This window comes from Podarcis gaigeae (assembly GCF_964106915.1).
Source record: "Podarcis gaigeae genome assembly, chromosome: 1".
NCBI lineage: Eukaryota > Metazoa > Chordata > Lepidosauria > Squamata > Lacertidae > Podarcis > Podarcis gaigeae.
The window spans coordinates 114,114,130-114,134,898 of record NC_139678.1 but is presented as its reverse complement, the minus strand read 5'-3'; the positions used below and the strand labels follow the sequence as shown (position 1 = coordinate 114,134,898).

General features: G+C 41.3%; 1 protein-coding gene across 2 annotated transcripts in view; it reads right to left on the bottom strand.

Annotated features, from left to right (window-relative positions):
• Positions 1–20,769, bottom strand: part of LOC310826909 (titin-like) — a 288,837-nt gene that overhangs the window by 187,862 nt on the left and 80,206 nt on the right. For both annotated transcript variants that reach the window (XM_083702293.1, XM_083702294.1), the window contains 32 exons: positions 20,102–20,380; positions 18,442–19,005; positions 17,493–17,774; positions 17,110–17,388; positions 15,173–15,451; positions 14,796–15,074; positions 14,376–14,663; positions 13,964–14,242; positions 13,567–13,848; positions 13,176–13,454; positions 12,812–13,090; positions 12,429–12,707; positions 11,995–12,282; positions 11,584–11,862; positions 11,094–11,375; positions 10,718–10,996; positions 10,312–10,590; positions 9,928–10,206; positions 9,503–9,790; positions 8,984–9,262; positions 8,492–8,773; positions 7,051–7,329; positions 6,665–6,946; positions 5,939–6,217; positions 5,556–5,843; positions 5,122–5,400; positions 4,755–5,033; positions 4,367–4,645; positions 3,955–4,242; positions 3,531–3,818; positions 2,168–2,449; positions 24–302 (listed from right to left, as the gene is read on the bottom strand). In XM_083702293.1, the coding sequence (XP_083558419.1) occupies positions 24–302; positions 2,168–2,449; positions 3,531–3,818; positions 3,955–4,242; positions 4,367–4,645; positions 4,755–5,033; positions 5,122–5,400; positions 5,556–5,843; positions 5,939–6,217; positions 6,665–6,946; positions 7,051–7,329; positions 8,492–8,773; positions 8,984–9,262; positions 9,503–9,790; positions 9,928–10,206; positions 10,312–10,590; positions 10,718–10,996; positions 11,094–11,375; positions 11,584–11,862; positions 11,995–12,282; positions 12,429–12,707; positions 12,812–13,090; positions 13,176–13,454; positions 13,567–13,848; positions 13,964–14,242; positions 14,376–14,663; positions 14,796–15,074; positions 15,173–15,451; positions 17,110–17,388; positions 17,493–17,774; positions 18,442–19,005; positions 20,102–20,380 (9,285 nt within the window). The remainder of the gene's footprint in view (positions 1–23; positions 303–2,167; positions 2,450–3,530; positions 3,819–3,954; positions 4,243–4,366; positions 4,646–4,754; positions 5,034–5,121; positions 5,401–5,555; positions 5,844–5,938; positions 6,218–6,664; positions 6,947–7,050; positions 7,330–8,491; positions 8,774–8,983; positions 9,263–9,502; positions 9,791–9,927; positions 10,207–10,311; positions 10,591–10,717; positions 10,997–11,093; positions 11,376–11,583; positions 11,863–11,994; positions 12,283–12,428; positions 12,708–12,811; positions 13,091–13,175; positions 13,455–13,566; positions 13,849–13,963; positions 14,243–14,375; positions 14,664–14,795; positions 15,075–15,172; positions 15,452–17,109; positions 17,389–17,492; positions 17,775–18,441; positions 19,006–20,101; positions 20,381–20,769) is intronic.

Here is a 20,769-nt window from a genome sequence, read left to right as displayed (position 1 = left end):
CCGCGGTTGCACTCATCACTAACCTTTGAACTTCACAGCACAAGAGCAAGTGTCACTTCCGACCTCATTTGTGGCTTTGCACTGATATTCCCCAAGGTCTGCCGCTTCGAGGTTGAGAATGTGGACGCTGGCACTGAAGTTCTTGGTTGTCACTTTGAACTTCTTGCTGCTCCTGACTTGCTTTCTGTCCTTGAACCAGACGACTTCGAATGGCGGTGTGCCTGCTATTTCACACTGAAGGGTGACATCGGAGCCCTTGAGTGTGTCTATGGGGCTGGGTTTCTTGCTAAAAACGGGAGGTTCTATAAAAGAAAGGAGACGAGGACATGTAACGGGACTCCTGGGAGGGGTTTATTGCTAACAGGGGCAAGACATCCAGAAACAGAAGGCAGAAGGTATGCTTGTAAATCCCCATTTAGGTGCCCAAGAAGATTCTTTCTCTAGTTCTCCCAAGTGCATAGCAGGTCAATTTTAGGTCATTTCTATTTCTAAAGCTGCAAAGTCTTGCTGGGAAACTTTGTCATCCCCCCCACAAATTCCTGTTGCATGTGGCACTGAGTTTTCCAAATAAATGCAGTTAATAAGCATGGGTGTGTACCTCCGCATAACGTTTTCCACTCCCACATCTGCTATTCTCAAACTGACACCCTCAAACACATGCTCTAAACCTTCCATGGCCAAAGGTTTATTTTCTTACAGTCCTCCTCCTTATCCCTATAAGTACTGTATTTTATTTTTAAATAGAAGAAATCCTCTAACTCTTTCCCCACTGTCCCCTGCAACTGCAATTCACATCTTATGTCTTATCTAACTATAGAGTGTTGCTAGGAAGTAACAGATGATCACCTGGCAGATTGTGTAGCTGGCACACACAAAAGAAAACTGATCCTCCTACTCCTGTAACCTTATATCTTGCATTATCACCCACGTCTTTGATCCCTTCACCTGTTGCCTCTTCTTGTCAACTTCCTAGCTATTAATCAGATGCTCAAGGAGTATATCCTAACTGAGGCATAGGTTATCTTTAAACCTTTCACTGCCTGTAAACTGAATTTTCAGGGAATAGAGGGCCTTCTCGGTGGTTGCTCCCAGACTTTTTTTGGAACTCCCTCCCTAGAGAAGCTAGGCTGGCTTCCTGCTTCTTGTCTTTCAGCCAGCAGGTGAAGACTTTCTTGTTCCAACAGGATTTTGGGAATTGACTGCTTTTAGTGAAAGGGCTGGTGCTGTGTTGTTTTTATGGTAATTATTGGTATGGGTTTAACAGATGTTTAGATATGTATATAGCTTTAATTCTGTCAATGTTTAATTGTTTTTTAATGATTGTTTTTCTGTGTTGGTAGTGGTTCTTATTTTTATCTGTAAGCCACCTTAAGTCCAGTCAAGGAAACAGGCAGGGAATATTGATAATAACAAGTGCCTTTTTTCCTAAAAAAAATGCTTAGGGGTACTCTCATTTTCCTACTCATATTGAAATACTGGCCCTCAATGAGGCCAAACTTAGATTTACAAAATGTTTAGGGGTATGTGTACCCCTGCATCTCCCCAGAAAAAAAGCACTGATGATAATAATAATAATAATAATAATAATAATAATAATAATAATAATAGATTTTACTCTTTTCCTTCCTGTGCTACTTCACAGTTCTGTAATTTCTGACACAGGCCAGTGATAGGTAAAGGCTAGAGGGGCCACTGATCCTCTAAGACTGCTTCTCCCCCTCTTAAAATTTTCGAGACTGCTTTACTATCTCTATTTGCGTAGTGTGCCTGACCTCCTCATCAGCACTGCCACCATTTTCACTACAGTCGAGGAGTCTTTGGATTTCAAACATATCAGTCCTTTGTCAGTACTTTTGACTATGCGTCCCCAGCATTATAGCATTATCATCCAACCATTTAAGGGTAAAGTAGGGGAATGCCTGCAGCTCACTGGTAGAGCATCTGCTCTGAATGAAGAGGACCCCAGGTTCAACTTCCCAGCATCTGCAGGTAGGGCTGGGAGAGAGTCCTGACTGAAATCCTGGAGAGCCACTGTCAGTCAGTGAAGATAACACTGAGGTAGATGGACCAATGGTCTGACTCCGTATGGGGAAAAACCAAAACACCTTCCAGTGCTCCTAAGGGTTGGGTAGAGTGGAGGAAGTCAGAGTAGACATTGGCTTCTAACCTTTCACTGTGACTGTTGTGCTGCAGCTTGCGGTGCCAGCAGAATTAAGCGCTTCACAAATGTAATCTCCACTGTCTTCATGGGTAGCATCAACAATGATCAGCACTGCTGTGCCATCACTGAATGCCATACGGTGCTTGTCGCTAGCATGGATTTCGTGGTCATTCTTGTACCACACAACTCTGATTTCTGGGGAACCACTGATCTTGCATTCAAGTTGACATGAATCGCCCTGTTTCAGCATTCTTGATGGTTCCAGTTTCTTCACAAATTTAGGAGGTTCTGACAAGCCAGAAGGAAAGTAATATTCAATATAGAGAGGAATAAGAACTATTAAGAACACGCAAAAAAAAAAAAATGCAGTGGAAATCATAATATGGTATTATCAAGGAGGATAACAACAAAAATTAGTAAGTGTATGAGAAACCTCCATTAAAAAAACGACAACAACTGCAAAAATTCTGACATTTCTGCTGAAATAAGCCATGGCACTGATTCACTGAACAGCAAACACAGCAAAATACAGCCTTTGTTTTCTCATGCCTCCCTTAACGCCAGTCCACTACAAAGAAGGGAGATTGGTGGGAAATTAGCACCCAGACTCAACATAGGAGAACTCTTCTCCTGCACCTGTGCTCCCCAAAACAGATGGATATTTTGAGAAGCAATACTTATGAGATAAGCCTCTCCCAGGTACAATAATCTGGAGGAGGGGAGGAAGGAGCCTATCTGTGCCCAGGCGTTCCATCTGCTTCCATCTCATCTGTTTGTTGACTGGCACTCAAAGCCCTCTCAAAATTTCAGCCTGGGGGTGGGATGCTAAGATGACATCCCTGACAGGTGCACAAGTGCAGAGGCCAATTGCTATTTCCCCACTCCCCTTTCAACTTGTTGACATCTACTGGAGAGGTGTGCAAAACTCTTGGTAAATCCCTGCTAATGGATCAAGCTATCTATGTATATTTTCCCATGCAACTATTTTTTAGAATGGAAATTATACATAAACTGTAAATGAATCAAATCCGCCTCGGCTTTTACAACGGCAAAAACCAAAGAATGCTATAAAAGCTACATTTAATGTGGGTATCTGTAAATCACAACCGGCGCATGTAATTTGTCATAAGAATCCATCACATTTCTATGAGCGCAAACATTATTCTTTTGCTCTACTTGGGTTTCAAGACACAGTAAGGAGAAGAAAATAGTTTGGATCTTAAATACTTACAGATAGTTTCCTATGAATTTTTTTTTAATTTGAAAGAGGTCTGCCTTTTTCTTTTTAGAAACAAAGAATTCTGTGGAAAAGAAATCCCAAGAAAATCCCTTTTCTGCATAAAAGATCAGTCAACTTAAATTCAAATACCTTTCACATTAAGTTGAGCCGAGCAAAAGTCTTTCCCAACATCATTGCTAGCTTGGCAAGTATACTGTCCGCTGTCTCCTTTGCCTACTCTCAGAATTCTCAAATGGGCTGTATTTGCTACAAAGGTAATGGCATAGTTTCCTCCTGTACGAATCTCACGGCCATCTTTAGCCCATGTTACATGTATAGGTTGGGCTCCAGTAACATGACACTCAAAGTCAGCACTTTCTCCAACAGGAAGATCTTTGGACTCGGGTGTGATATCAAAGGAGGGAGCTTGTTTGCGTTCTGGGGAATAAAATGAAGAGGAACGATTGGATTTCTTTCGGACGCGGTAAAGCTAAATACTGTAAAATCTTTTTAGAGGTTAGGAAGAGAGGTTGAACGTAACAGATGAAAACAAGAGAGTCAGTATGAAACTAACCTGAGACTGTGAGCCTAGCACTAGACGTAGCAGTTCCTACAGGATTGGTCGCTGTGCAAGAATATTGCCCAGTGTGACTCATCTCAGTTTGCAACAGCTGAAGAGTTGCCACGTTATCTATGTAAGAGGCCTGCACATTAAAGTCATCTCTTAAAGGCACACCATCCTTATACCATGTAACACTAATAGGCTCTGATCCATTTAGACGGCAAACTAATTTGATTGGGAAGCCAACGGTTTGCTCTGTATCCTTTAATTTCCTTGCAAAAGAAGGTGGACGTTTTCGCTCTGCAAGAAAAGAAGTATGCAATAAACATACGGCTTATGCAGGCATCTGGACAGGTGAAAATATTTTAAAGAGTGAAAGATCTGTAAGTATGAGTTTTTAACCAATCCCAGATAAAATAATCACCTTGAACTGCTAAGACAGCCTTTGAAGAGGCCGTTCCGACACTGTTTTCTGCTTTGCAAATATATTCCCCACTGTCACTGGCATCCACTTTGTTAAAAATAAGTGTAGCAACATTATCTTTGAAGTACATCTTATACTCAGGAGTAGATCTTAATTTTGTATCTCCTTTGAACCAAGATATTGTAATTTCTGGGGTCCCAGTAACTTGGCATTGCAAAGTGGTATAGTCTCCAACTGACACCTCAAGAGGTCCCAAGTGTGTGATGAAAGAAGGAGGTTCTGGGGACACAAAGAGTGAGCATTAGGATAATGGCACCTGAACACTACAATGAAGAAACAATGAGGTTTTTAAATAAAAAAAATTATTAAGAAGGTGCTACAGACAGACCTAAAGTGGATACCAGTGCTTCACAGATATCTTCTCCAGCCTCATTCTCAACCATACATGTGTATTCTCCTTGATCATCCTTTGTACTGTTAAGAATTTCCAGAATGCATGACTTCTCTGTTGTGGTGATGCTGCACTTTTCAGACTGGCCTAAAGTTACGCCGTTCTTCTTCCATGTCACTGAAATCGGAAGGCTACCAGTGTACCTGCTCTCTAGAATTATGGATTTGCCTGGCTCCACACAATGGTCGCTGAGCTTCTTCACAAAAACGGCTGGTTCTGGTGAGCAATAAGAAGTCAAGTATTGGCATCAACACTGCACAAACACCTAAACAATCCAAACCGAAAAAGTGCAACCTATACCAACCTTTTACAGAAAGATGTGCCGTACAAGACACTTTGCCAGCCTCATTAGTCACAACACAAGTATATTCTCCACTTTGTTGTGGCTCTACATCAAACAGCTCCAGGTCTGTGACCGAATCTTCCAAGTAGATGTTACATTTATCACTTGGTACGAGTTCATTGACGCCTCTAAACCACCTCACCTTAAATGGTGGTGTTCCTCTAATAACAGCAGAAAATGTAACACTTTTGCCTGGTAAAATATCCACAGATTCAGGTACCTTCTCAAAAGAGGGTGGTTCTAAAGAAGCATCGAAAGTAACAACAGATCAGTCGATAATGAAGGAATCATAAAGTGAAAATAAAAATTTCCTCAAATCAAAGAGAATGCAATTTTGCAAGAATAAAGATTATGGAAGATTTCTGCAAAGTGTTAGCCACTTATTGAATACTGACCTTGTACAATCAAAGCAGCCTTGGTTTCATCAGAGCCTGCCACATTAGCAGCTTTACATGCATAAGTTCCTGTATCAGATGAGTTCAGTGAACCAATCTGCAAACTGCAAACATGGTCTGAAAATGAGATTTGATGTTTTCCCCCACTGGTGAGTTTATGTCCATTATGGAACCAAGCGACTGTAATGGGAAGGGAGCCAGCCACTTTGCACTCAAGAATCACTGAAGAAGCCAGTACACCATGAGTTTCTTTAAGTTTTCTTGTGAAAGAAGGTGGAATAATCCGATCTGTGTAAGAGGAGGTAAACAAAAGAAAATGAGGACCCCACAAAGGAGAACCATTTTCTGGTGGGAATACAATGAAGAGAAGCAACAGAACTGACCCAGAACATCAACGGAAGCTGTGCAGCTGCTTTTGCCAACATTGTTCTGCACCTCGAAAGTGTATAAGCCACTGTCTTCCATTTCTGAATCAATAATTTTAAGTGTGGACACTTTGTTGTAGAAGGTAATTTTGTATTTGTTGCTAGTTGTTAATTCTTTTCCATCCTTAAACCAGCCTATTGAAAGTTCTGGTGTTCCACCCACTTTGCACTCTAGGGTACAAATGTCTCCGACGGTGACTTTCATTGGTTCTGCCTTCTCAGTGATGACAGCTGGCTCTGGAAAGAGATTCAAGCAATATCTACCTGTGAATATCACTGTCTCCTTAGCCACATGGCTTAATACTGCAATTACAGAAATCACTTCTCTAAAGCCACAGTTTTCTGCTTTGGAAAGGAGCCACTACAAAGCTTTTAATGGCTTTTCTTTTCTAGAATTGAGAAACACTGTAAACACCACCGTGCCACTTATCTGTCTTTCAGAGAAGAGGAGCTGACTGCCCAACCAATAGGAGCAGAGCAGTACAAAGCCCCCAATGGGTTACCTGAACATTTTGCTTCAGAACCTGTTCTCCAATACTCTGTAATGCACCATGTACACTGATGACATGCCCCCCTCACAACCTCAAGGCTCTGAATGTTATTTAGCCTTCCCATCTTTTAAAAGTAACTCTCTCTCTCTCTCTTTTAAAGAAAATAAAAAGCCAAGTTTGTGTCATTACCAACCTAGAACGGTTAAAGTTGCTATGCACTCCCGGGTTCCAGCATCATTACTGATTTGACAGATATACTTCCCAGCGCTTGCTGGTTCTGCTTTGGCAAGCTGCAAAGTGGCAACATTTTCCACGTATGTTATTGTCCTGTTAGCACTTTCTCTGATGACCTCTTCTTTGTCCTTGAGCCACGTCACTGAAATCGGCTGAGAGCCTTCCAAGGTGGCCTGCAACTCTACTGGTTCACCCACCACAACAGTAAGGTTGTTAATTTTGGTCACAAATTTTGGTGGTTCTGAAGAGGAAAGAGCCAATGGGCATCAAGAGTTCCAACAAGAATTGTGCATTTTTATAAAGACAACGATGATTGCACACCGTATTTCCTCAAATAATACCTACCTTTAAGTTTTACCATACAAACGCAAGTGTCGCTTCCGACATCGTTCTGAGCTTTGCACTGGTATTCACCAATGTCAGATACTTCAATATTAAGAATGTGAACACTTGCATGATAGTTTTTGGATGCGACTTTGTACTTTTTACTGCTACGGATTTGCCTCTTATCCTTATACCACGTAATATCAAAAGGTGGTGTCCCAGAAATCTCACATTCAAGGCTAACCTCAGTACCCTTGAGTGTATCTACTGGAGACGGCTTCCTGCTAAAGATGGGTGGTTCTAGGATGAAAGAAAGAATCAGGTATCATTTAAAGAAAGTTACCTCAATATATATACCTTTAATATGAATATAATGTGAGAATTGCCATATATGTATCTGTTCCACTGCCAAGGCATGCATGCAGCTGAAGAAGCACCTTTTCTTTTCACAGCTGGTTTTTAAAGGTAGCCAATGGACTGGAATGGAAGCATGCATGTCCCAGTCTGCCAGCAAAGCTCCACCCACTAAGATGCCCATGACTGGGAAGTTTAGTGTATTTGGTGGGCAATCCCGCCCTGCAATGCAGCTGGCCGAATGATCTTCAGTGTGCACACAAGTCCCAGCACTTGGGAATGGCTGGCAGCCAGCCCGCAAGAGGCTGCAACTGTTGCCCACCCGGAATAGGGTAATTGGTCATTTCAGTAATAAAAGCAATGACCATCCTGGAATGCTGAGCCAAAAGGGTGAGTGCAGGAATGCATTTAACAACCCTTTTCTCCTCCTTTCACATGGAATGTAGTCCAACTGACTGATTACTTATCCTTTCTGTAAGAGGCAGAGAGCTGGGATGGTCACTGCTGCCTCTTGCAGATTCAGTGGACGCCAAACCTGACATCTACTCAAGCATTTGATTAGTTGACTGGAGGAGGAGTTTTGTCACCCTCTCAGTGTTGTGGTGCATATTTGATTGACTGATGGTTGCAGCCTTGATTTAAGTACCCCACTCATTGACGTTAATGAAGAGTGGGTTATAATTGCCACCAAGCTTATGCAGGTAATTAAGAAAACATCTTTCTGTAATAGCTAATTGATTATCTCTGGGTTTTGTTGTTTTTTTAAATGTAGTTTTTACTATGTGGTTGTTGTAGACCACTTTGGTTTTTTGGTTTAATAGTGGCATACAAATATTGTAATAATTAAATAACCTATATAAATAATAGTAAATACACCACATCCCTTTGAACATTCTTGAGGGAAAGAGTGAAAGCCACAGGTTAGAGAATACTTGTTTAAAATTAACCTGGAGGCTAATTAGATGAGAAATAGGACCCTGTCCACAATGGGCAGTTATAGCAATCTAACAGTTAGCTTGGCCATACAAGAATCAGAATGAACTAATCTCAATCTTTTTAGAGACAGTTAGTCAAAGAGAAGGAAGTCCGCCAAGGCATGTTTGCTAACCTTTGACTAGGAGTTTAGTACTGCAGCTTGCCCTGCCAGCAGGGTTCTGAGCTTCACATATGTAATCTCCACTATCGTCTGCACCAAGATGCCTCATTTCAATGACTGCCACAGAATCTGTGAATGACATCTGGAATTTTTCGCTAGCATGGACTTCAGTGTCATTTCTGTACCATACCACTTTGATTTCCGGAGAGCCACTGATTTTACATTCAAGTCGTGTGGAGTCGCCCTGTTTAATCACTTTAGACGGGTCTAGCTTCTTAATGAACTTTGGAGGTTCTGGGAAACGGAAGAAAAATGAAAGCAAGGTAAATTGGAAGAAAAGAGGGATTGTGTTGAAAGGTATATAGAATAAGAGGGGAGAGAAATCTAAAAGGGCGCTTAACTTCTAGTTTTAGCAATGCAGGAAGAAAAGTAACTCAGAAACATTTACACAAAAGACTGCAGAAGACAATTAAGAAAAGAGCAACACAGAACACATTAGCACACCTGTTATGCTTAGTGTGGTTGTACAAGAATCGCTGCCAACATCGTTGGAAACTTGGCAAGTATAGTTTCCACTTTTTGATACATCCACAGAATAAAGATTTAAGAAACCAGTTGACCCTTCAATCCCAAATAAACAGTTAGGTCCAGACACAAGTTCTAAATCTTCTTTAAACCACTTTATTTTAAAAGGCGGTGTTCCCTTTAAAGATGCCTTAAATTCCACTGTTGAATCAGGTATAGCTGATTGACTTTCTGGTTTTACCAAGAAGCTTGGTGGCTCTAAAGGTTTTAAGAAACAAAAGAAAACTAATTAGGTTCCGGAGCAAGAAATATGGCCTGGCAAGCCACAGCAAACCAATAAAGAGAAATAAAACATGTGTCAAAGTTAATAAGAAAAGAAAGGTTCCGTATAGATAACATTAAATGGGATCTACATTCAAAGATATTAAGATAATGATGTGAAGTTGAAAAAGATTTATATTTTAATACAGTGTATAGAAAGAAGATAGAAATCCAAACCTTTCACAGTTAAGACGGCGCTACATGAGTCACTTCCTGCAACATTTGTTACGCTGCAAGTATAATTTCCAGAATCTGTCAACTCTAGGTAATTAACCTCGAGCGATACAGTGTTCTCATGGCACAGGTGCCTGTATTTTGCACTCTCGGGTATCTCTTTTCCATCTTTAAACCATTTTGCAGTAATTGGGAGTGAGCCAGAGACTTTACACTCCATATGAATAGATGATCCCAGAATTTTATCCATTTTTGGCAATTTTTTGGTAAACGAAGGAGGGATTGCTTGATCTGCCCAGAAGGGAGGGAAGAAGGCAAGTAGCATCAGATTCCTTGTTTTATTCTTTCTTCTTCATGAAAAATACACAGGCAATTAAAATGTTGATTGAAAAAGAACATGCTCCATTTTGACCAAACAAAATACAAACCTAGTACAGACAAAGTAGCCTCACAGGTGCTGCTTCCAAACTCATTTTCAACCTTAAAGGTGTATGTGCCGCTGTCCTCCTTCATAATGGATTCAATCCTGAACCTAGCCACATTATTGTCAAAGCTCATGGTGTAATATCTACTGGGCATGAGTTGTTTGCCATCTTTGGACCATTTTACTTGAAGTTCTGGTGTTCCAGCCACAGTGCATTCTAGAGTGACTGGGTCTTTCTCCGTAACTTTAATTGATTTAGCTTTTTCTATGATCTGAGCAGGTTCTGGAGTAAGAATAAAAACACAAATATATTGAAGTCTTCCAATGAGTAACCGGCAGAAGACTGGTGCTTACTGAGGAATCAAAATAGGAATCAAAACTCACAAACCTTGCACTAAAAGTAAAGCAAAACACTTCTCAACTCCTGACTCATTCTTTGCCTGACAAGTGTATCTCCCACTGTGACCGAGGTCAACATGCCTGATCTTCAGTCTCGCCACATTGTTTTCAAATGTAATGTGGAAGCTGTCATCGTTTTCGATGATTCTTTCATCTTTTATCCAAGACACCGTTAAAGGCTGAGAACCAGCCACAGTGCATTGAAATACAGCAGAGCTCTTCAAAACAGCGTGGACGTTTTCCAACTTCTTGATGAAGGATGGGGGTTCTGTGTTTATTAAAAATATAAAAAAGCCGGAATGAAACCTGGGTAAAGTTTAAAATTTGCTAAAAGAGGTGAGAGAACAAACGGAATGTTTCTTAGGCTTTTTCCCTACTATGATTACTGAACTGACCTTTCAAACTGACTTTTGTGCTACAGGAACAGCTGCCCCCTTCATTTGAAATAATGCACTGGTATTCGCCAGCATCCTGAACATCACAGTTCATGATATGAAGGGCAAAAACAGATTGCTGATCAGTCATGGTGTATTTCTTGCTACTTCGGACCTCGTTGTTGTTCTTCAGCCAGGTCACTTCAAACGGAGGAGTCCCTGTGACTTCACATTCTAACACAGCATCGTAGGTTCTTACTACTTCCACAGGTTTTAGCTCCCTCACAAATGTGGGAGGTTCTAAAGTAGTAGAAGAAAACAAAGCAACCTCAGAAATAAGGGGAGGAACCCAACCGCATGGCTGAAGGAACTGGAAAAGACATTCTTAGCAACTAACCTTTCACTCTCAGTTCAATGCTGCAACTCTCACTACCTGCGTCATTGCGGGCCTCGCAGATGTAAGTCCCGCTATCCTCCACTTTAGCATTGGAAACTTTAAAAGTTGCCATGTTGTCTACAAATGAGACTCCATATTTAGCATGGTCCAGCACTTCGTTCCCATCAAGGTACCAAAGGACACGGATTTCCGGTGTACCCGCTACCTGGCATTCAAAAGTGGTAGACTGTCCTTTTCTCAAAGCTACTACAGGGCTAGGCTTCTGAAGAAACCTAGGGGGCTCTAAAATAAAATTAAAAATAATTATTTAGAAAATAGTAATTGGCTTTAAAAAACACAAACCAACCAAAAAAACTAAGGTAGATTGCAATCCTATGCACATACTTACTGTAATCCCCATCTAACACAGTGGGACTTACACTCAAGTAGACATGCATAGGATTGAGCTGCGCAAATCGCAACTGATAACCCGGGATGTAAAAGTGCAAACCTTTCACAAAAAGAGTTGCCTTGCAGGTTGTTGTCCCGACGTCATTGCTTAATTGGCAGATATAGTTCCCTGAATCAGATGTCTTGGCCGAAAAGAGTTCCAGCACGCTTGAAGTGTCATCTTTGTAAACTGAGCGAGAAGCTCCCGAAAGGAGTTCTTTGCTATCTTTGAACCACTTTATTTGTATGGGAGGCGTGCCGCTCACGAGAGCTTTGAGTTGGACTCTGGCAGCTGGTACCACATCTTGTGACTGTGGCTTTTCAACAAAGCATGGGGGTTCTACAAAGAGTGGGGAGAAAGACCAGGAAAAGAGGGAGGTCATTCATTTTGGAACGATAAACAAAAACCAGAATCAAAGCGACGTGGCAAATAAGCCTGCCGCCTAGGAGAAAAAGTACAAGATGTCCAAACCTTTGACGGTTAAATGGGCACTGCACTGGTTGCTTCCAGCTTTATTTGTTGCCTCGCAGGTATAAGATCCACTATCTGCACCTTCAAGCTGGTTGATCTCCAAGAATGCCATGTTATCATGGAAAGAATACTTGTGCTTTTCGCTAGCAGTTATCTCTTGGCCATCTTTGTACCACTGGATACTTATTGGGTGTGAACCAGACACTATACACTCAAGGTGAACAAAAGAGCCCTTAATGCTATCCATTTTCTTTAGCTTTTTGGTGAATTTAGGCGGTATGATCAGATCTACCCAAGACAAACCAAAAAGATATATATTAGATTAGGCTCCCACTTTGCTGGTCTTTGGCATAAAAAGAAAATAAGAATTGCAGTTGTGGCCAGCACCCACCAACCGACCCACCTCCAAGAGAAGAGGGATACACAATACGAACCTAAGACATTAATGCTAGCTTTACAGCTGCTGCTTCCGACATCATTTGAAACCTCAAATGTGTATTCGCCGCTATCTTTCTTTTCTGTAGAAACAATCTTTAGCATAGAGACTGTATCGGTAACACTGATTTTATATTTGTGTCCCAAAGTCAACTCCTTTCCATCTCTGAACCACTTGGCAGTAATATCTTTTGTTCCTGAAAATCTACACTGCAATGTGGCTGGGTCGCCTTCCGTGACATCAATTGAAACAGCTTTATCAGTGATGGTGGCTGCCTCTGTGATAAATACAGGAGCAAATATGAGTCTGGGTGACTTGAAGTGTAGATGTTAGCAAAACACGATGCTATAAATTAAGGAGGCGGGAGGAAGCTCTACAAACCTTTTACTGTTAGTAAAGCAGAACATCTTTGGATTCCAGCATCGTTTTTAGCCTGGCAAAAATATTTCCCATCGTGCTTCACTTCTATGGCCCTGATCATAAGAGTGGCCACATTGTTCACAAAGGTCATTTTGGTGTTATCGTCTTCAACAATGTCATCATTATCTTTCAGCCAAGAGACTGTTATAGGCATGGAACCTTTAATAGTTGCTTGAAACACTATTGTGCCTCCTCTAAGTGAGCTAATGTTCTCAATCCTCTTCACAAATTGTGGGGGTTCTATTGAAAGAATAGATGCCTTGGTGAGTATTAGCCTCAACTAAACATCAGAATTAAATTATTATATTTTCCAGGCGGTACTGACCTTTCAGAGCCAACTCAGAGCTACAGACACAGCTTCCTACATCGTTTGTTACCCTGCACTGGTATTCTCCTGCATCTGAAGAGTCAAACTTGAAAACCTGGAGGCTAATCAAGGAATTCTCAATGCTTATTCTGTGCTTTCTACTGCTCCTCACAGGTTTGTTGTCCTTTAACCAATAGACCTCAAATGGAGGGGTACCTAAGACCTCACATTCCAGTATCACATCTGAGTCTTTTAACACTTCCCTTGGTTCAAATTCCTTGACAAAGTAAGGTGACTCTATAGCACAAGACAGAAAGAAAGAGTGGGGGTTGTTAATTGGTTCTGGGACCTTTAAAAGGCTCGAAAGACTTGCTGAGAAAATTGAGTGGAGGGGTACTTTTGCACACACCTTTTACAACCACGACACTACTGCAGGTATCTTTCCCAGCATCATTTTTTGCCTCACATGTATATTCACCACAGTCTTCAAGAGTGACATCCAGGAGTCTGAGTACTGCTGTGGAGCCCACCAAAGTCATCTTGTGTTTGGCACTGTCTTTAATTTCCCTGTCATCCTTGAACCAAGAGATTTTAATTTCAGGCGTGCCTGTAACTTTACATTCTAATTGGGCGTATTCTCCTTTCTTAATCAACTGCGACGGCTCAAGTCTTTCCACGAAAGTAGCGGGTTCTGTGGAATTAAAGAATGTTATTAAGAAGAGTTGTAGAAAGAGGTTAAGGAAAAATAAGAGGCACCTCAAATCGCCACCCAAGCATATCATCATAAGAGAAAGAGTTGTGCAAACCTTGGACAAACAAGTTTGCACTGCATGAGGCTGAACCAGCCACGTTGCTGACTTTGCAAGAATAGGCGCCTGAATCAGCAGGTTTCACAGCGTAAAGCTCCAAGTAACTCGACAAAGCTTCCGTCATGATGTAACAAGCTCCACCAGTGGTTAGCTCAGCATCACCCTTAAACCATTGTACAGAGAGTGGCGCTGTTCCCTTAAATGTACTCTTCAAACGCACTGTTGACCCGGGAGATATTTCTTGAGACTCTGGCTCTGTCACAAAGCTAGGTGGCTCTACACATTGTTTGAAAGAAAGAGTTGGAAAGAATCAGTAGTTCAACTTAATGCAGTGAGGAGTTAAAAAGGGGGTGGGGAAAGAACGGTTAAAAGAGATACTGAGAAGAGAATGCAAAAGAAGATGTCAAACCTTTTATCGTTAAAGTTCCATGGCTTTCCTTGCCCCCTGCAGAGTTAGTAGCTCTACAGGAATACACTCCTGCGTCATTGGTATCCAGGTGTTTGATGTCCAAAGACGCTGAACCTTCTTCGTAGCGTATTGCATACTTGGCGCTGGCAGTGATCTCTTTGTCATGCTTAAACCAAGACACTTTTATTGGAAGAGAACCTGATACTTTGCAGTCAAAGTGGCAGGAGCCACCAACCGCGCTATCGACGTTCCGCAGAGGTTTGGTAAAGAATGGAGGAAGGGTGCGATCTGTTCCAAGGCACAGCAAAGAAAAGAAAACCAATATATATCAAAAAGAGTGTTTTAGGAGTGTCCCCTCCCACCTCCCGCCTTCTAATTGTTCTACCATCTAAATCGCAGTAGCGCTGCTGGATTACCAACCTAACACAGTAAATGAGGTGGTGCATGAACTGCGTCCAACATCGTTTGAAACTTCAAAGGTGATTTCGCCAGTATCGTGCAATTCGGCGGTGTAGAATTTCAACTGAGCAACATTGTTCTTGAAACTGATTCTATACTTTTTGTTAGAAGCCAGAGGCTTTCCGTCTTTGAACCATTTCGTTTTTAGCTCTGGAGTGCCTGCAACAGTGTATTCCAGAGTTGCTGGGTCCCCTGCTGTGACCTGAATGAATTCAGCTCTCTCAACAATGGTAGCAGGCTCTATAACAGAATTAAACAGTGGTCATTATAGACCTAATGCGAACAATATGCCTGTGTATAAGAAGAATTGTGCGATCTTAAAGTGCTCCTACACTGACCTTTAACTGCTAATTCTCCAAAACATGTTTGGCTTCCTGCATCATTCTCAGCCAGACATGTATATTTACCACCAGAACTAATCTGGACATCTGTGATTTGCAAAGTTGCAATGCCATTTTCAAAGGTCACTTTGACTTTGTTATCTTCTTTAATAATATCTTTCCCCTTCATCCAAGAGACAGAAATAGGAGCTGAGCCTCTCACAGCTGCCTGTAAGAAAACTTCATCCCCAGCGAGTGCGGTAACATCTTCGATTTTCTTAATGAAAGAGGGAGGTTCTAATTTGAAAAAGAAAGGAAGGAAGAAAAACCCTTATCTATCAATGCATCATATGGTGCTTGGTGCTGCATTTAAGGCTTTTTAAAGAAAATAAATTGCCTTCCGGATACAATGGCAACGTCTTTTATGGATTTCTACCTCTGAATGTTAGGGGGAAATTTACCATTTCAATCTGGAGACAGAGGGACCATTATTTGTTGAGCAATAAGTAAATGTCTTACATTTGACAGCAGGCAAATTAATCCAGGTGAAGTAGAGGTGAGGAACCTGTGGCACTCTAGATCAGTGTTTCCCAACCTTGGGCCTCCAGCTGTTTTTGAACTACAATTCCCATCATCCCTGACCACTGGTCTTGCTAGCTAGGGATGATGGGAGTTGTAGTCCAAAAACAGCTGGAGGCCCAAGGTTGGGAAACACTGCTCTAGATATTGTACTCCAACTCCCACTCCATTAGCCAATGGTCAGGAATTATGGGGTCCAACAACATCTGGAGGGCTGCAGGTTCCCCATCATTGATGTAAACCAGGAGTGGAGAACCTTTGGTCCTCCAGATGTTGATGAACTACAAATTGGCCATGCTGGCTGGGGCTGATGGGAATTGTAGTTCAGCAACACTTGGAGGACCACAGGTTCCCCACTACTGGTGTAAATGAGGGGACTAGGAAGAGTAAAAGAGGAATTCTTTTACTGGGCACCAAAGCTTGCTTCTCAGAAGGATGTCAGGAGTAGAGATTTTGCCTTTTGGCTATGCTTTATGTTGGAAACCCCTTAATTTCATGACACTATACTTATCAAAGGAAAGGCTAACAGACCAACCATAGGCGTGCCTACTCAGAGGTAAGTCCCATTGAGTTCAGTGACGCTTACTCTTAAGTAAGTGTGTGGGAATGCTAAGAGCATTTTTAACATATGAAGTGCCTTTGAGCTCCTCTTTCATTACTTGGTGGAATTTTGAGTACTGATAATGTTGGGGATGGGAGATGAAAAGATGCATTAGCATTGCAAATTAGAATGCTGACTTGGGTAGGTTTTACATTTGTATCACAAGCTGACAGAAGCAATAAACTCTTTACATATCATGTGTAGGGATGGGCAAACCTATCAGTTCCTCTTTTTTAAAAGTCTTAAATTGAGTCCTCACATTTCCACATCAGTTTGCAGTTTTTAAAAGAAGTTCTCGTGAAAATTTATCAGCAGTTTAGTATGAATTTCTTCTACTACACACATTTTTAATGCTATTTTTTTATGCACATTTTTAATGCCCAATATTCAGTATTTCCCAAAACTATTTTTCATTTTAGTGTTCATTTCCCAGTTGGAACACTGCATTGCAAAATTCAAAGAAGTGTGAATTTTAAAGGATGGCTGTGTTCTGGTCTGCATATTGTTTTGAAAGGCAAGGTCACCTTTAAAAGAGAACTGAATTGACTGTGTAAAACAGCCTCTTGCTTGGGAATTAATTTCAATGAAATCTGTTCTCTGCTTTTATTCCTGCATTCAAGAATATAAGAAAAGATTCCAAGATGTAACAAGACACAGAAAGAGAAGGAAAGGAAAGGAGACAACTAAAAAAGAAAAATTGGTTTCCACGAAAGAGTTATTTTCTCCTTTTGCACTATGTTAAAAATAGGTTTTGTTTGTTCACTTGCTCACTAACCTTTAAGTATATATGTTGCACTGCAAACACATTTTCCAACTTCATTCGCTATGGAACATTCGTATTCACCAACATCTGCACTATTAAATGAAGAAATCTCCAGAGAGATAAGAGACTTTTGGGAAGTCAACCTGTATTTTTTACTACTGCGAATTTGTTTCCTGTCTTTGAACCAACTGATTTCAAACGGTCCAGTACCAGAAACCTCACAATGAAGAGTGGCATTCATTCCTCTCACTATGTCGCCCGGCTCAAGAGTTTTGATGAAAGTAGGAGGCTCTATAAAATCATCAAAGCATGAATAAAGAATTAGTGACCGATAGTACACTTGCAACAGAACAGAGCACCTTGAAAAGAAAGCATCCCTGGGTTTAAGAACAAACCTTTGACAACAATCTCAGTACTACAGCTGTCACTGCCAGCATCATTAGCTGCTTCACATGAGTAACTTCCACTGTCATCAACTTTCACATTGGTAATATCTAGCACAGCCACGTTATTGGCAAAAGACATCCTCTGTGTGTCGCTCTCTCTAATTTCTTTGTTATTTTTGTACCATGTCACCTGGATCTCAGGAGACCCTTTGATTTTGCACTGAAGGTGTGCTGACTCTCCAGGAGTCAACAAGTAAGAGGGGTCCACTTTCTTCAGGAACGATGGTGGCTCTAGAAGAAAAGTTCAGAAAGAAAGAAGCCTGAAATATAACACCTTAAGAAGACCGATTTGATAGGACGATTACAAAGACAAGCTATTGAGAAGCATGCAGATATCTATCCAGGACAAAACTCCAATTCCTGCCATTGCTCTTAATTCTGCTTTTTATCATGGTAACCAGAACTTCTCTAAAGAATCACCTAGGACGGAAAAATAAATAAATGACAGTTTTAGTCAACACTGGAATAAAGTTTGCACATTTAAGGAAATCAGACAATAAGCTTTAGTAAAGACACAAAGACGAGTGAAAAAGATTGTAGCTTTTCTTTTTACAAAGAAACACCACACCACACTTGGAGAAATGTGCTATGATTAGCTTTTTCCTTCTTAATGTTACCTCTCACTTCTTCATTATTCGGAACTAACAAATCGGTTCCACGTGGGACCGGGTTGCGCTCAGGCCACCAGGCCCCACCCCCGCCTCAGCATGGTGCAGGATAGCGTCCTGCGTCACATTGAGGGTGACCCGGCCAGGTGGCCATTCAGGGCGCTGTGGGAGCGTGGCCGGGGCCCACTTAAACCCGTGGAGTGACTCTGGCAGCTCCTCTTTGAAGCGCAACTACTATAAATAAAAGGACATAAATGGCACCAAGTTTAGCAGACCGACAATTTCCTTACCTCTGATTGTTACAGTGGCTGAAGAAGAGCTACTTCCAGCCTCATTTGCAGCAGTGCATGCATATGTTCCTGAATCTTTAAGTTTAGACAGAGGGATATCAAGTGATGCTATCTTGTCTTCAAAGCAAATCTTGTAATCTTTGCCTGGAGGTATTCGGGTTCCATCCTTGCTCCAGGATACTGTGACTTTCCTGTCTTCATCCACTTGGCATTCAAGATGTATCTTCTTATTGACTGCAGACTGAACAGACTGCAGTTCCTTGACAAATCGTGGTTTATCAATGACAGCTATTTCTGCCTGGCAGATGTCTGCTCCAAATTTGTTTGAGGCTTTGCAGGTATATACCCCCCTGTCATTTACGGTGAGGCGTGGAATCTCTAAACTGTGCTTATTCTCAGAAGCTGAAATCTTGCAATGTTCTGTGGAAGAAATTGCGGCACCATCTTTCTGCCACACTGTGTCGATTACGGGGGTGCCTGCCACTGTGCAGAGGAACCTGGCACTCTTACCCACAAAAGTAGTAATAGATTCGGGTCTGGTTAGAAAGGTTGGAGGAAACGCTTCTGCAAAAGAAAGGGGGGAAAGTTGACATGGACTTGGCCAATACAGCAACCTTTCCCCCACACCCCAGCACCAAAGAAAGGAGACAGAAACGCTGTCTCCATATACACACATTAAATTGCCTAGAAATAATGTGCAGTAAAGATTCCCAAGACTCAATACATCCAGTGAATCATTAGGATGATCTAGCAGTTCTAAAAGCCATCTAGCAAGAGTTATTTGTTATCTAAAAGAGCAGTTTTAAAAGCCATCTAGCAAGAGTTATTTAGTCATGAAATTAGGTTTACATGTGACGATTTGAAGTGCATGTCATGAATTAACCAGCAATACAGATTCCAGTAAGATGAAAGATATAGGCAATTATTATAGTAATAAAAAGGATTAGGGAGATCTTTTTAAAAGAGTGATGTCATTATGTATCCTTTATTCACTTCAAGATGGCTCCCACCACCCACTACGTCTGTAAGCATGGATCTCAAAGAGTAAATAAAATCGACTGCATCCCAGCAAGATCATGATCAGACGACTCAGTTAATACTATAATCTTTTTGAGAAGCTTAAGACATTTAAGAGCGAATGTTTATAGGTGAATATGACGGAATCAAAAAACATTTCAAATGCCTCTGGGCACAATCCATGCCATTGCTGCATTCTTCTCTCTTCCCAACCCGAGTGAAATGCTTTAAGTGTGGAAGTTCTTGCCTACAATCTCCTTCACCAACTGCAGTTCTTCCATCACTAGAGAAAGGTGCTTGTAGTGTGTGTGCTTATACCAAATGGTGCACATCTGAAATGAACTAGAGTATCCCCTTTATTATTCGTAAGTTTTCCTCCACGCTTAAAAGAGTTCGGAAATAATATACAATAATTACAAATCTGTTCTTTGACTCAGCTTCCGATGAAAATATATTTTTTGCTCCTGGATATGTATGTTGAACCTGGGGGCCAAATACCTGGTATTTTCTTCTATTTCTATATGCACAGAAATGGAAATCCTTAGTCTGTTATTGGCCCTAGATGCATTTTACCACATACTAATGGTGAACACATTCAGTTACCTAACAAGGAAGCAGCACAGGGTTCATGTCTCACACTTACCAGTTACCGTTAAGGTTGCTTTGCTGCTTACGCTGCCATACTTATTGGAAGCTTTGCAGCTGTATTCACCACAGTCAACTACTTGCGGTCTCGGGATTTGAAGAGTGGATGTATAATTAGCGGTGTGTATGGTATACTTGTCGCCATCATAGATTTCCCGACCGGCTCTGTACCATTGAAACCGTACGTCTGGCGCCATCTCGATCTCGCAGGTGAACTTGGCAAGGTGGTTCACAGCGACTTCTTGGGATTCCAGCCTTCTCCTCAGTATGGGTCCAACTGAAGTTAAAAGTCAAAGAATAATGTGGTTACAACCACCCATGTTTATGTGGATATTGTAATACTAATAGCATGTATGGTGCTTATAAGTGTACATTCCAAAACACTGTTAATAAAGTGACCAACAGAAATGAGATGTGTGGTTTCATGAGCTATCCAAGGAAAGTGGCTGTAAAGAAAAATGGTTGTCAGAGGTGAAAGCAAACCGAAAGCAGTGCTCAGTCTACCAGAGGGCTACATACATTGCAGTGCATAATGGAACTCTGAAGATACTCTGATGTGCTACTTACTACTAAAGGCATGCAAACAACATGATATATGAAATTATACCAGGTTGTACCAGAACATTTTCAACATGAAATGTGTGACATTATGCTAGAATGGTGCAA